The sequence below is a fragment of the Balearica regulorum genome, chromosome 1, assembly GCF_011004875.1.
Source record: "Balearica regulorum gibbericeps isolate bBalReg1 chromosome 1, bBalReg1.pri, whole genome shotgun sequence".
In the NCBI taxonomy this organism is placed as follows: domain Eukaryota; kingdom Metazoa; phylum Chordata; class Aves; order Gruiformes; family Gruidae; genus Balearica; species Balearica regulorum.
Genome location: NC_046184.1, coordinates 182,101,744 through 182,115,765, shown reverse-complemented (window position 1 = coordinate 182,115,765; position 14,022 = coordinate 182,101,744). Strand labels below are relative to the sequence as shown.

Below are 14,022 nucleotides of genomic sequence, written 5' to 3'. Positions count from 1 at the left end.
GGTAAAGTTACTTATATTCTTTATTAGACATTAGATGCCATTTATTGTCCATCTGTTTACACATATGTACAGAAAATACAGAGCTTTCATATCTATTCAAAGTATTAAAATATACAAGACAAAAACATATTTTATTAGTCTAAAGCAAGTACTGATGGGTTCTTTTTACACAGTGTGTTTGTGGTTAGACCAGAGAAATATAAGATATAGAGGATTTTACACCTTGTTTCATTATTGAGTGAATTCTAAATGGAAATATTTTCAATAATGAACACAAATTCACAACATCGAGGGTGACATGAATCTATCTCCTAGGGAAGTCAGTGTGAACTCCATGTGTATATTCAAAGGCAGATCTTTTTCTTTGTAACGTGAAACAAGGGTCAGAAAACATGTGTGTTACTGTTCACTCTGTAATGCAATGAAGAATAGAACATTTCAAGAGTGAAGGTAGATCGTATCAGCAGTGTGAAATTGCGTGCTTCAAAAAGGAGATATACATTTTCGAATGGGTCCTCCAGTGTATTTTTCATTTGGAGCTGTTAGTTGATAGCCATTCCAGTCAACTGAGTCAGCCAATGAGCCATCCCTGACAATCAATGATTATTTTTTAGCTTCCATATTTATAGAAAAGAATTTTTCAAAAAATCAATTAGAAGGAGGTGTTTATGCGGTAGTAAAACCAAGGCATCACCTGTTGAAAGAGAAAAAAAAGATTAAATAAGATATCTGTCAGATAGGCTATTTGTCTATTTTTATTTGTCCTAGGACAATAAGAATAACAAAAGCTACTGACGTTTTAAAATATTCAGTGTTATTCATGTACTTACCTAGCCATATTCTTATTTACCCTTCATTGATAAACATATGATATAACAAAACTACATTTTTTGTGAGTAAAAAGTTCTTAGAAAACAATGCACTTGAATGACCATTTACCAGGTCAAATCTTATAAATTATAATGATCAAAACTCTGTCTGCCTTGCTTAACTTTAAATACAATTTGGTAGCATCATTTACAGGTTTGGGGAGGAATATGATTACCTAGGTCTAGGTCTTGTCTAGGTCTAGGTAGACTTGTGGATAAGGGAAATTGGATTTTAAATATATGTTTATATAAATATATTTACATACATATATACATATATACATATATTTAAGTGTGTGTGTGTGTGTGTATATATATATATAAAGTCTGATTTCCCCTATACACAAGCCTGGACACTTACTATTATATTGAGTACTTTGATACAGAGTATAGTGTTCTGCATCTTATAAACATAGTACATGAAATATTTCTTGAAAATGTTTGTAAAAGTTGGTGGTTTATGTACATGGATTGTTTACTTTTCATTTGCTTTTCTGCTTTGTGTGTGTGTATGTGTAATTTAAATAATTAAGGTGCAATTAAATTAGAAAAAATATTTTATTTTTTAACTCAGTTTGGCTACATTGAGTCACTGTTTAAAAAAATATCTTGAGTTTCTTCTTTGTTATCATTATGCAAATTTAATATAATTAGTGACTCAAACTAAGATATCTCAGTTTTAGCCATTGAAAGGAGCCAGCTACCTAAAGCATTAATTAATTAACTTTATAGTGCAATATATTTAGGGTGAAATCAGTACCCATATTTAATTCTGTTCACAATATTTATGAGGAAAGCATAGGAAATTACAGATAGCACAAAAAAAGTATCTTTTGCTTTAAGCTTGCCACAGAAGGCATATGTTAAGTATAGTTCCTCTGGTAATATTGAATAAAATATGGAAGATATGTCTTATGTTGCACCAAAATACATACCTTGCATTGTATTTTATATGCTGCCAACATAACTTTCATCCTACACCATCTTAAATTTCTATCCAGTACACATTTCCTATCTATCTAGGTGACTGTTGTTTCCAGATAGCTTGTTTCCTTTTCTTTCCACGTCTGATAATTTAGCAGTTCTATTTTAGCGTATGTTCTCCCCTAAGTGCATAAAGCACTTCTGATTGTTTACCCTTAAAGCTCCAGAGAGTTAGGAAAACCTCTAGGCTGCTTCTGTTTATTGTACACACTTGGACCATTAAGGGTTTATTTTCAACAGGAGGGAGACAAGTATAGAGATAAAGACCGATGGTGCATATCGCACTATCAGCACATCTTGCTGTACAGCACAGTGTATGACCTATTTTACATATATATATTTATATATTTACCTTTCAATTGATTCTATTTTGTCATTTGTACTAATTTGGCCCTTGGTGGTGATAGTTCACTTTGTGTTTATAGTTTCTGCTGCTAGTACAAAAGTGCCTGTTCGATTTTCTTCACTGTCTGCTAGCCATAGCAGTCAAAATTACAGGCTAATGGTGAGACGAGCAGCTTATAATGTATGATAATCAATACTCAAAATCTGTTTCCTATGATGTGACATAAAAGAGTGAAGTGAAAAGACACAGATTTTCAAGACTAGAGAACCAAAGCTCATGCAATGCAGGTGTTTTTCACTTCAAGGTCATTCAGTATTTGTTTCTTCTTCTTTTTTGGCTTCATATTTAATTCAGTCACTGCTAGGATGCCCAGGGAGCAGAAATGGAAAGTTAGTCGATACTGTGAGTATGAATGCAAGTATAAAAACTGCTTTAGCAAATGCAGGAAATGAGAAGGGGAAGGGATATATGGCATGCAATATATATAACGTATATATGCTATATGATATATACCTCTTTTTCTTAGAGATTGCCAGCAAACATGGTATTTTTATTGGCACTAATGAATAATGTAAATACTGTGTAAGAGTTATCCTCGTACCCAGTGTATGTGTTTGCACATGCATAAGAGATAAGAATTTAAAATCTCAGAACATAACTTGCTTCTAACAAAATTAACCTAATCAGTCTTGAAAATCTCAAAGCATTGTTTTTGGCACAGTACTGAATACCTAGTGTAGTTAACTTGTTTTCTGTGGCTGAGAACTTCTCTGATCTTTACCTTTCATCTAAATTTTGTTCATTGCAATCTCAGTTCAGGGAATATTTTTTTTTTTTTTTTTTAAACAAATACATTTCAGCCAAGTTTTAGAATAAGAGACAGTGTCAAAATAGAATTCCCCAGTTGTATATTTCATGTGCATATATATATGTTGTCAATGTAGATAGCATAACATTGTATATAAAAATATGAACAAATATTTAAAGTATTTTAAGACGTATGACACAGAACTACTTACTACCTGAGAGGCAGAAAGAGTTTCCCTTCTAGAGATGGCCTTTTTGTGGTTTAATGAAATAGGCTGTAATGTATTGAAATCTTCCCAGTTGTGTTCACCGATGGTCTCCCATCACACTATGAGCTCTTGACACATTAAATATGACTAGAAAGTTTTACAGGAAGCGCTATGACTTTTTCTGTGAGAAAGAAAGGAGGAAAGAGGAATGTTGCTTTGATGGAATAATTGAAAAAAGAGACAGCACTAGGGAGAAGTATTGGTCCATTGATTGTGAAATTCTGAGCATTTTATGGGAGCTAACATGCTGCACATTCTTATTTTCATCTTTTGTTAAAAATGGTCCAAAATGATTTACAAAAATTCATACAAAGGATGGTCATGTTTATGAAATTAAATAGTTAGTTGGAAAGCTGATTAATTGCTTAGGGAAACCTTTAAAAGTGCCAGAAAATTTTCACTCAGTATTGTCATGAATTCCATATAAGACAAAAATAAATTTACATTTGGCTAGAGAAAATCCTAAACAAAACACTTATTATTTCTCCTTACTATATAGGTCCACTCTTAAAGCTAGAGGCTGAGTTTGCCATAAATCTACTCTGTAGGATTAGAAGGAAAAGAAAAATAACAAAATAAATTAATTACAAACATTTGCAAAATCTAAAGTTCTAGAATTAACATTGAAAAGGTTTTGTTTGGGGCATTATTATTACTTTTTTTAAATTTCTGTCAGATTTCTGTGATAAAATGTATTCAAACCTGGCTACTATTAACTATTGCCCATCTTGTGGAAGCTTGGAACCTTCCCCTCCAATGTTCTTGTCCCATGTGTCTTTTAAAATATTTTGATCTTGTTTGTTTTGTGGAGTTTTATGTTTTCCTTTTTTTTGTGAGAGAGAGAATCAATTTCACTTGACTATTTGACCTGGTTTTGGCAGGGACAGAGTTAATTTTCTTCCTAGCAGCTGGTATAGTGCCGTGTTTTGGATTTAGGATGAGAATAATGTTGATAACACACTGATGTTTTAGTTGTTGCCAAGCAGTCAAGGACTTCTCAGCTTCTCTTACTGGCCTGCCAACAAGAAGGTGAGGGGTGCCCAAGAAGCTGGGAAGGGACACAGCCAGGACAGCTGACCCAAACTGACAAAAGGGATTCCATACCATATGACGTCATGCTCAGTATATAACTGGGGGTTGGCTAGGAGGTGGTGTGGCTCAGGAACTAGCTGAGCATCAGCTTCAGGTGGTGAGCAATTGTGAGAAATTGTAAGCAAGAATAAGAATATGAGTAAGAATAAGAATAAGAACAAGAATAAGAATAAGAACTTCATCTTCCTTTTCTGTCATATTAAACTGTCTTTATATCAACCCACGAGTATTATCTTTTTTCTTTTCTAGTCTTTCCCCCATTCCACTGGGGTAGTGGGGAGTGAACTGTGTGGTTGTTTTAGCTGCCTGCCAGGTTAAACCACTACTTTGTTTTAAGCAGCAGTTGTTTGATGCTGTAGAAGCCCTGGAAATCTAGATACAGAGAACTTTAGTAGAGGTGAACTAATAGCTGGAATGAGGTGTATGGCAATGTATTTGTATGGCTGCCTTTTCATTAGGCAATTGTCACCACATATGTTGTGTCTATGGTTACGCATACTAATGCCATCTCATTCAAGTGAAGTAAAATCAAACATCACAATCTTAAATCTCTGCCTTAAAGTCTTCCCAGTTCAGTCACTGTCTTACAGTCCCAGGGTTAGGGTTGTCTTTTACTCTTGCTTTTCATTATGATAATTCTAATTTTTATTGTACACTAAAACCAGTGTGCAGCTTACTTTTCCTTAGACATCATGGAATCATAGAGTAGTTTGGGTTGGAAGGGACCTTGAAAGGTCATCTAGTGCAATCCCCTTGCCATGGGCAGGAATATCTTTCACTAGATCAGGTTGCTCAAAGCCCCGTTCAACCTGACTTTGAAATCTTCCAATGATGGAGCATCCACCTGTTCCAGTGTCTCACCACCCTCATATTAAAGAGTTTCTTCCTCATGTAAAACCTAAATCTACTCTCTTTCAGTTTACACAGCCCAGGATACAATTGACTTTCTGGGCTGCAAGCACACATTGCTGGCTCATGTCCAATTTTTCATCCACCAGTATCCCCAAGTCCTTCTCCACAGGGCTACTCTCAAACCATTCATCCCCCAGTCTGTATTGATACTGGTGATTTCCCTGACCCAGATACAGGACCTTGCACTTAGCCTTGTTGAACTTCATGCTTTGCATGGGCTCACTCCTGAAGCCTGTCAAGGTCCCTCTGGATGGCAGTCCTTTTCTCAGCAAATCAACTCCACCACTCAGCTTGGTGTAATCTGCAAACTTGCTGAGGGTGCATTCATTCCCACCATCTAAGTCATTGATGCAGATATTAAATAATATTGGTCAATTATGGACCTTTTGGGGACACTACTCATTACTGGTTTCCATTTCAACATTGAGCCATTGACTGCAACTCCTTGGATGGGGCCATCCAGCCAATTCCTTATCCATCTTGCAGTGCATCCATCAAACCTGTATCATTCCAATTTAGCAGCAATAATGTTGTGGGAGACAGTACCAAAGGCCTTACGAAATCTAGGTAGATGACATCTCTAGTTCTTCCCTTGTTTGCTGATACTGTCACTCCACGTAGAAAGCCACTACATTAGTCATACATAATCTGCCCTTGGTGAAGCCACGTTGTCTGTCTCTAACCTCCTCCTTGTCTTCCATATGTTTTGATATATCTTCCAGGAAGATCTGTTCCATGATCTTACTGGGTGCAGAGGTGAGGCTGACTCACCTCTATGAATTTTATATTTAAAGCCTTTTGGTTACATGCTTTTCCTCAAAAATCACTCTATGTTCTCATCTCCCTGTACCTCATTCTCTCTTGCTTTTGTTGTTTTTTTAGAGCTTACACCAGTCTTTTACATTTTAAACTCTTCAAAGAAAGGGGCAAGTGTACAAAACGACACTTTTTCATAGAACTGTATGATTAAGAAGTATCAGTTCTGAGTAAATGATCTCACTGCAATTTAACTGATCGTTGTGACATAACACAATTTTATCTAAATTTAAGTCACAATTATTCGTGTCTTTTTAGAAATGTGGACAGTCAAAACTGTTTACCATATTGGATTCTCATAGATCACCTTTGGTGTTTCTTCTGTGTCAGGTTTCTGCAGTGCAACTGTCTATGAATCTGGTGGTGATATTATAACATTACTATGAATTTATTTTCTAATTTAGAAAGATGATGATCACTTAATTTTTCCCCATCTTTTGGTCAATAAGTTTGTTCTGCTTTTCTGAAGACCTGTTGTGCATGTTTCTCTGTGTGTGTTTCATCCTTACATGTAAAGGTATACTTATATTTTTTTGTCTAACTGGAATTCCAGGCATTTTTAAAATACTAAATTCCTCAAATAAAATTAATATTTGAACTCATCTGCCCATTTTGTGGAAGAAAATGCTTAATAGCTAAAGATCAGTGCATAGCTGATTGAAACCTACAGATGATAAAAGGATTTATTCTATCAGTATTGACTAGAGACTACGAAGAAGAAGAAAAAGAAAGCAACTTGGATCAGAGTTGTGTTTTTCTAAAAAACAGATTTAAGGGGTATTTCTGGAATTGTCCTTATCCTTGACATTGGGTTAGTGCCATGTGTACAATTATAAAATGGCAAATGGCGCCCAAATATATTCTATTAGTGTAAAATGACAGGCAAGCTAAAGTTTTTAAAGCAGAAATTTTTCTTTATGTCTCTGAATTGTAGAACCTGAAGTATCATAATCTATGTTCTAAAAATGTAGTGAATAAAAAAAATCTCATGTAACTATATTCTTTGAAAGAAATAAGAATATAGAAATCCTATCTGAAAACATTATCAGTTCAAATAGTGTGCCACGGTTTGTCATTCTTCCAAATTGTATGCATTGAGCAAATCCATTTTCACTTACTTGCACCAAAACAAAAAAGGGGAAAACTGATTGCATGATCTATACTCATGTCTAATAAAATTGCAATATGCACTTTTTGACAAGCTTATATTTAATGCATACTGATGGAAAATTCTGGTTCTCTGTTCTCAGCAGGAAAAGTAGGCTTTTTAAGAAAACCTTTTTATTTTGTGACTGTCACACAACATAACAATTATAAACGAAATGGAGGTGACAAAAATGAAAAGCCAGCTTGCTGATTTTTATGAAGTGTTTGTATTTCCAGAAAGGCAGTCATTGCTCAGTTATTTGATTTGAAAAATTAATCCTGATAATGCCTTTTGAGTTCCTTAAGTACTGTTCACTCTTTTCTAGGATGAGTTTTACAGAACAAAGCCTAACAGATTTCTACAGCAGATTAGTTTACAGATGAAGCTCAATTCCACTGAGAATGGTTCTCTAATGACCCCTTTATACTTCCATTGGGCTGTGTGAGTGCTTTAATACCTAGAGAACAGAGTTAAAAAAATCTATTGTCTCAACTAGCAGGTTTATGCAATCCTTCTGAAATATTTTAATTATAGCTTCTTCTGTTTCTCCGTAATTAAGAAACCAGATGTCAAGTAAGCCCATCATGTGTTGATCATAACCTATCCATTAGTTTAAAGAAATCCAGTTATAATTAGAGTTTTTTCTCTTTCTTCTTTGTTTTACAGAGCAAGAAGAATGTGTTAACTGCACAGATGAATGCAGAGTGCTTGGTCATTCTGACAGGTGTTGGATGCCACAGTTCCCTGCAGCCAGTCAGGCTGAGAATGCAGATTATCGCACAAATCTCTTTGTACCCACAGTTGAAGCTAATGTTGAGACTGAGACATATGAAACTGTGAATCCCACCGGGAAAAAGACTTTTTGTACATTTGGGAAAGACAAGAGAGAGCACACTATTCTCATTGCCAATGTTAAACCTTACTTAAAAGCCAAACGTGCCCTGAGTCCTCTGCTTCAGGAGGTTCCCTCAGCATCGAGCAGCCCAACCAAGACATGCATTGAGCCTTGCACCTCAACAAAAGGACCACTGGATGGTTGTGAAGTGAAATCAGGAGCCTTGGCTGAACCAAGCAGCCAGTACTTGTCAACTGACAGTCAGTATCTATCGCCTAGTAAACAGTCAAAAGACGCTCCCTTCATTGCATCAGATCAGATGGCTAGGGCCTTTGCAGATGTGCATTCCCGAGTGAGCCGAGACTCGAGTGAGATGGACTCTGTTCTGGAGCAGTTAGACCGTTCAGCCCGGGATCTAGGCAGGGAGTCGGTGGATGCCGAGGAAGTTGTGAGAGAAATAGACAAGCTCTTGCAGGACTGTCGGGGAAGCGACCCTGTGGCCGTCAGAAAGTGAGGGGGAAAATAAGGACAGGCTGGCAGTTACGTTCCTCTTCTGCTGATTAAAAGTAAACAAATAAATAAATCCCCTGGTTGTAACAGATTTACAGGAATGAAGGAAGACCAATGCTGCTTTAAGGCTTTTAGTGAACATCTGAAGTGCCCACAAGTATGTTCTTTTCACTGCTCTTTCTTTTTGACAGATAACACTGGTTTCATTTTGACCAAACTTTCATTAGGACAGAGTCAAGTACACTAAGAACATAACGCAAGATGGAAAGACAGTGCCATTTTGACAATCTGATAGGAAGGTGTGAGAAAGGTGGAATGGAAATACGTCTGATACTTTAAGACTGTCCTCAATAGCTGATGCTGACTTTACTGTTTACGTATAAACCCCAAGAAAAACAGGGTTGAATAATTCTGATCTGTGGTGGATTTCCAGCAGTCACCGCAGGCTTCTACTGAAAATCCTAAAAAGAGTTCTTGTAGTAGTCCAAGTGACACCAAACATTGACATTCATTTGTGGTAAACATTTATGTACAAAGTTAGTTATTTGCCACAAATATGAAAAGAAAAAAAAAAAAAACAACAAGAAAACTAAAAAAAACCATTCCAGATCATTATTCAACAGAACATATCCTGATCATTAGTAAAACACTTCATATCATATTAAGGTTAAATGTAAAATGATATAGTCCATCTTGTCCTGCACACACATAAGCTAATTCACTTGATAAAAAAGAAAAGAAGATTTTAATATCTATTTAGCATTTTAGTGTCCAACAAAACTATAAATACTTAGCGGTAAGTTTTAAAAAAAAAAAACTGAAAAAAAAAATAGTTACCTTTAAGGGTAATACACAAAAGAAATTAACATTATTAACACTTTTTTATTCATTTGTGGACACTAAAATAGCTCAGGAAAGTGAAAATGTCTTAGACATCCACACAAATCACATGATCATTTAAATGTGCAAATGTAAGAAGATTCAGTGTGTTTACATCAAATGACATATTTTTTATTGATTTATTGCAGATTCAGTGCATATGAGCCAAATTGTTGAGTGTATAAGAGCTATATTGTGTATTTTATTAAATTAATATATAGTTGTGTTGCAAAAATATTTGGGCTTATATTGTAAATGGCAAGTGTTGCCTCGGTAGCTGTCGAACTCTATGAGTTTTGTTTTTTCCTGCTTCCTTTTCCCCATGGATTGTGGGAAGCAGCGCCTCAGAGCAAAGTCTCTTGTTTAATGTATGGTCTACGAAGTACTGCAGTACATAATCTGTTCAAAATGTGTTTGAGTGAGCTGATGGAGCTAACTGAACGGCCTACAAATACATCCATCAGTCATGGTTATGTGCAAGTCCTTGTAGAAGCTTCTATTGCAAACCCATGTTTAATAACAAAAATTACACTCGAACCAACATCTGGAACCTCCTTGGTTTTTTTTCCAAACACATGCAGCCAGCCTGTTTAATGTAGGATATTTGACTGACTACTTAAGAGGTGCCACCATTTTCAAAATTTTGCTAATAAGTACATAGAGCTGAAAAACATGTCAGTAACAAAGTGGCATGGGCAGTATTTTATTGGATTCTTGAGAACGTGCAATTGCTTACTGCAACTCTAGATACACACTGTTTATTTTGGGGGGTTGTTTTTAGTTTGATTTTCATTTGTTCTGACAAGTATTTTCAGAATAACTTGGGATATAGTTTCTACTTTTAAATTATTTTTTCTAAGGGTGTCTTTATTGCATTTGAAAAATTCAAAACTGTCTTCACATGAAAGATAAAAACCAATCCACATTAAAAATGAGCTTGCATAGAATGAGAAGAAGCAGAAGAATAAAAAGTTTAGTTCAGGATTTGTCCCTTATATATTTCAGATACTCTGTTGGAAATACTTCTATGGTGAATTGTTTAAAGATGGTGTATTGGGTTTATTAAATTTAATCTGTACTGTACAAACATAAAAGCAATTGGCAATCTCAAATGCCACAAAGCCATAGTTTTCATCAGTTCAAGAAAGAAAGTTGACCCAACATCCTGTTTGATGTTAGGACTGCTGTTAAATGGTGATTTTAGTTAGTCAGCCCTATAATGAATTTTGTTTGGGAGACGACCATTCTGACAGTTTGCTTTTAGCTCCTGTTGTTAAAAAAGTCTACAATTACATGTAAAAAAAAAAGGATCTTGTACATGTTTTATCAAGCTACTCTCCATGTTTTGGACAATTTATGTATCTAAAATGTGGTGTTGTCTGTGTTATATAATTTTTTTTTTTCTTTTTGGCCAGGAGACCCAAGATTGGTTTTGCTTGATAGCTTGATAGCTTGAAATTCCATAGTGGAGAGGATTTCTTATTGTTTGATCAGTCTCTTATACGTATTTCCACGGTGCCCATCACTTCAGTGTCTGTGCACCAAGTCTTTAGCTCTGCCGGTGAGATCCATTATTCAGCAAAATCTAAGCCAGTATGTAAATGCAGTCAAGTGATGGAGATTTGTGTATTTTATAAATGATTTTAACACTGAGTAACCAATTGTACAATTCATTGTATGTTTCTGAAGACATAAAACCACAACATTCTCAGAAAGGGCTGTGCCAATGTAAGAGGAATTTACCTTAAGGCTCTCTGTCACTAGTGATTTACTAGCTTTAGCTGTTTAACACATTATCTGTATTTAGTAGTGATTATTTATTTACCACTCTGAGGTAATTCAGAATTCATGACTCATAGCTTTATAGAAGAGTTTAGGAAATCTTGCTTTTATTTAATTTGGCTGACAACTGCCTTGTGTTGTAGATCTCTGGCATACTGCTTCCAGTAAGGATATCCCAGGTTAAAAAAATCTGTTTCACAATTTAGAATGGATACGTAATGAACAAATAAACCAGCGGAGCTCATACAATGTGAGTTTTGCTGGTTCAGTCAAAATTAGCATGATTGTGTGAGAAGGAAGTACTACACACAAAAGAATTTAAAAAGTATTTTTTCTCTGTGGTAGCTCTACTATCACCACTGGAGAAAGAGGCAGCAATGAAAGATAAATTTTATGAGTTATTTCTCTCATTACTTACATACATTTTGTATAAGACTGAAAGAAAATATCTACCACACGATTATAATGAGAATGGCTGAGTTAAGGGAGGCAAGTTAAGTAACTAATACAATTGTACTGTACACTGTGAATAGTGAATAAGGCATTCTATATCATTTTTTTATTAATGAAAGCCAGCAACTGGGAGTTCCTTAAACAATTGGCCAATCAAATCAGGACTCAAAATCAGACTTTTTTTTCTGTTTGTTTGGTTGGGGGTTTTTTGTTTGTTTGTTTTTTTCTTGGCATATTTATCAGGAAAGAGATTCTCCTGAACTGTGATTTGCCACTTGAGAATATAGGTTTCCCAGTCCAAGTTACCCCTAGAAGTCAAACATTGCTCATAGTGGAGCAGGGTACATCATTCAAACAAACTTTCCAGCTGCTTGCTGTCCAATGGAAGGGAAATTGCTGAAGTCAAGGAGGAGTCTGAAGCCTAGCATAATATACACCCAGTCATTACTGTTTAATTGCTTTCTTTTGACATCAGGCAGTGGTTATTATTGCATTAATTCAAATGGGAGTTTTGGCTATCAAGATTTGTTGATTTGAAGTGTAATTGAATGAAACCTGATTAAGGTTTTGACTTCTCTGGCCCAATTGTGATACAGGTTGGCATTCGCATTTATCAGCCCCTGTCTCCCCATATGGCTCAAAGTTGCACCAATGACTGGTGAATGACACAAAAACCAAACAAAAGCAGCATACATTGTATGGATTATCTCAACCGCTATTGTTTAATGGCTGTGTTTAATGTGACCTATCTGGAAAATGAGGACTACGAATAAAAAGCAATTACTAATAGTGGTGTTGCCTGCTTCTGCATTCATTAACACAGAAGAAATGTGTTAAACACTGCATACCACAGGGAGCCTGATGGTAATTACTTTGGAAAAGCAACTTGTGGCAATGCGGCTGTTACAGCTAGTTATCAGTTTGCCAAAAAAATGACAGTTCCTGCTTCATTTATTAGAAATGTGTAACCGTTTTCTCTCAACAGGAAGGTGGTGAAGAGTTTTCATCAAGCTGGGTAGGTTTATCTTTTAAGCAGCTGATGTGCTGAATCCCTACAGGCTGTTATTTGCTCATAGAAACACGGAGCTGAATAAAGGATAGTTTGGTTTAGTACACTGGTGTGAGTTCACCAAAAGCATTATAAATGAGGGTAAAAGTTCTCAAAGACTGTCAGCCCAACATGAAAGATCAAAACACCGCTTGAGTATACAAATGTAGAGAAAAAATCTGAAGAATGTAAAAGGTTGGGGTTTTTGCTTTGTGGTGGTTTTTATTTTGTTTGGGTTTGGTTTTTAAAGTGTCTTTCTTAACAGCCTGAGTAATAGAGGTAAATAGTTTCATTCATGTTGCTGTAAACATCATGACAAAATGCTGAGAAAATATGTCTAAGTTCTATGTCTTGTTGTTTGAGTTTGTTGTTACAATTTAACACTTTCCTTTTAATGTCTTTTTTTTTGGTTGGGTTTTTTGATGTTTGATGCATCATGATCAATCCCTCAGAATTTGTGGCTCTTTCTGTCTGCTCCTGTGTGATTGCAGCAATGACATACCAAATAGTGAAAAACATCCACAACATATTTTGGGTGTTTTGGGGTGTTTGGTTTGGGATTTGTTTGTTTGTTTGTTTGTGGTTTTTAACCAATAATTAAGTAAATAGGCATTGATTTTGACAGCTAATCAGAATTTTAGTTTGCTCAGACTACTACAAGTATTATGAAGATATGTGCTAGTCCTGCAGGCAGAATTACCTTTTAGCCATTGTATGTTTTCTGCAAGTCTCTTTGCAAAAAAAGTGCAAAAAACCACCACAAACCAAAACCAGTCTGCATCTAGTTAGCTGGTTATCCTAGGCACAGAAATGCCCCATTGTTTTCTTCCCTTTTTCCTGCTACATATATTTGTCTTTCTACAGGCTCAATTAAAAAATCTAGCAAGCCACTGTCTGTGCAAAGTCCTGCCAGGATGTCCCTTATGCTGCTGAAGGCCTCACTGGACACGGGATGTTGCTCTTACCGTCTTCAAATGCGTGTAATTCAGAGCTTGGCTGAATCCACAGTATATGTAGAACAAGTCATAAACCATCCTGGTTTTTCTTTACCCAGAATACAGAGTCATTGATTTCTCATTTGGAAAGTGGCCAGTCTGTCAGAGATTCTTAGATCTCCTTTAAGCCAACCACGTATAACTGCTTCAGGGTGTTCACTCATGGGATAAATATCCTATCCTTATCCTTTATTGAGTCCAAGACATGAAAGCAGCTGAAAGCTTATTTCTTCAGTTAGTAATGTTTCCCTAAAAATGAAATTTCTCCAGTAGAAAGA

The 14,022-nt window shown here is 35.7% G+C and overlaps 1 protein-coding gene across 3 annotated transcripts in view; it reads left to right on the top strand.

Annotated features, from left to right (window-relative positions):
- Positions 1-9,328, top strand: part of PCDH17 (protocadherin 17) — a 91,873-nt gene extending 82,545 nt beyond the window's left edge. For all 3 annotated transcript variants that reach the window (XM_075741729.1, XM_075741730.1, XM_075741728.1), the window contains one exon: positions 7,909-9,328. In XM_075741729.1, coding sequence (XP_075597844.1) covers positions 7,909-8,591 — 683 coding nt within the window. In that variant the 3' untranslated portion in view covers positions 8,592-9,328. The remainder of the gene's footprint in view (positions 1-7,908) is intronic.
- Positions 9,329-14,022: the final 4,694 nt, after the last annotated feature.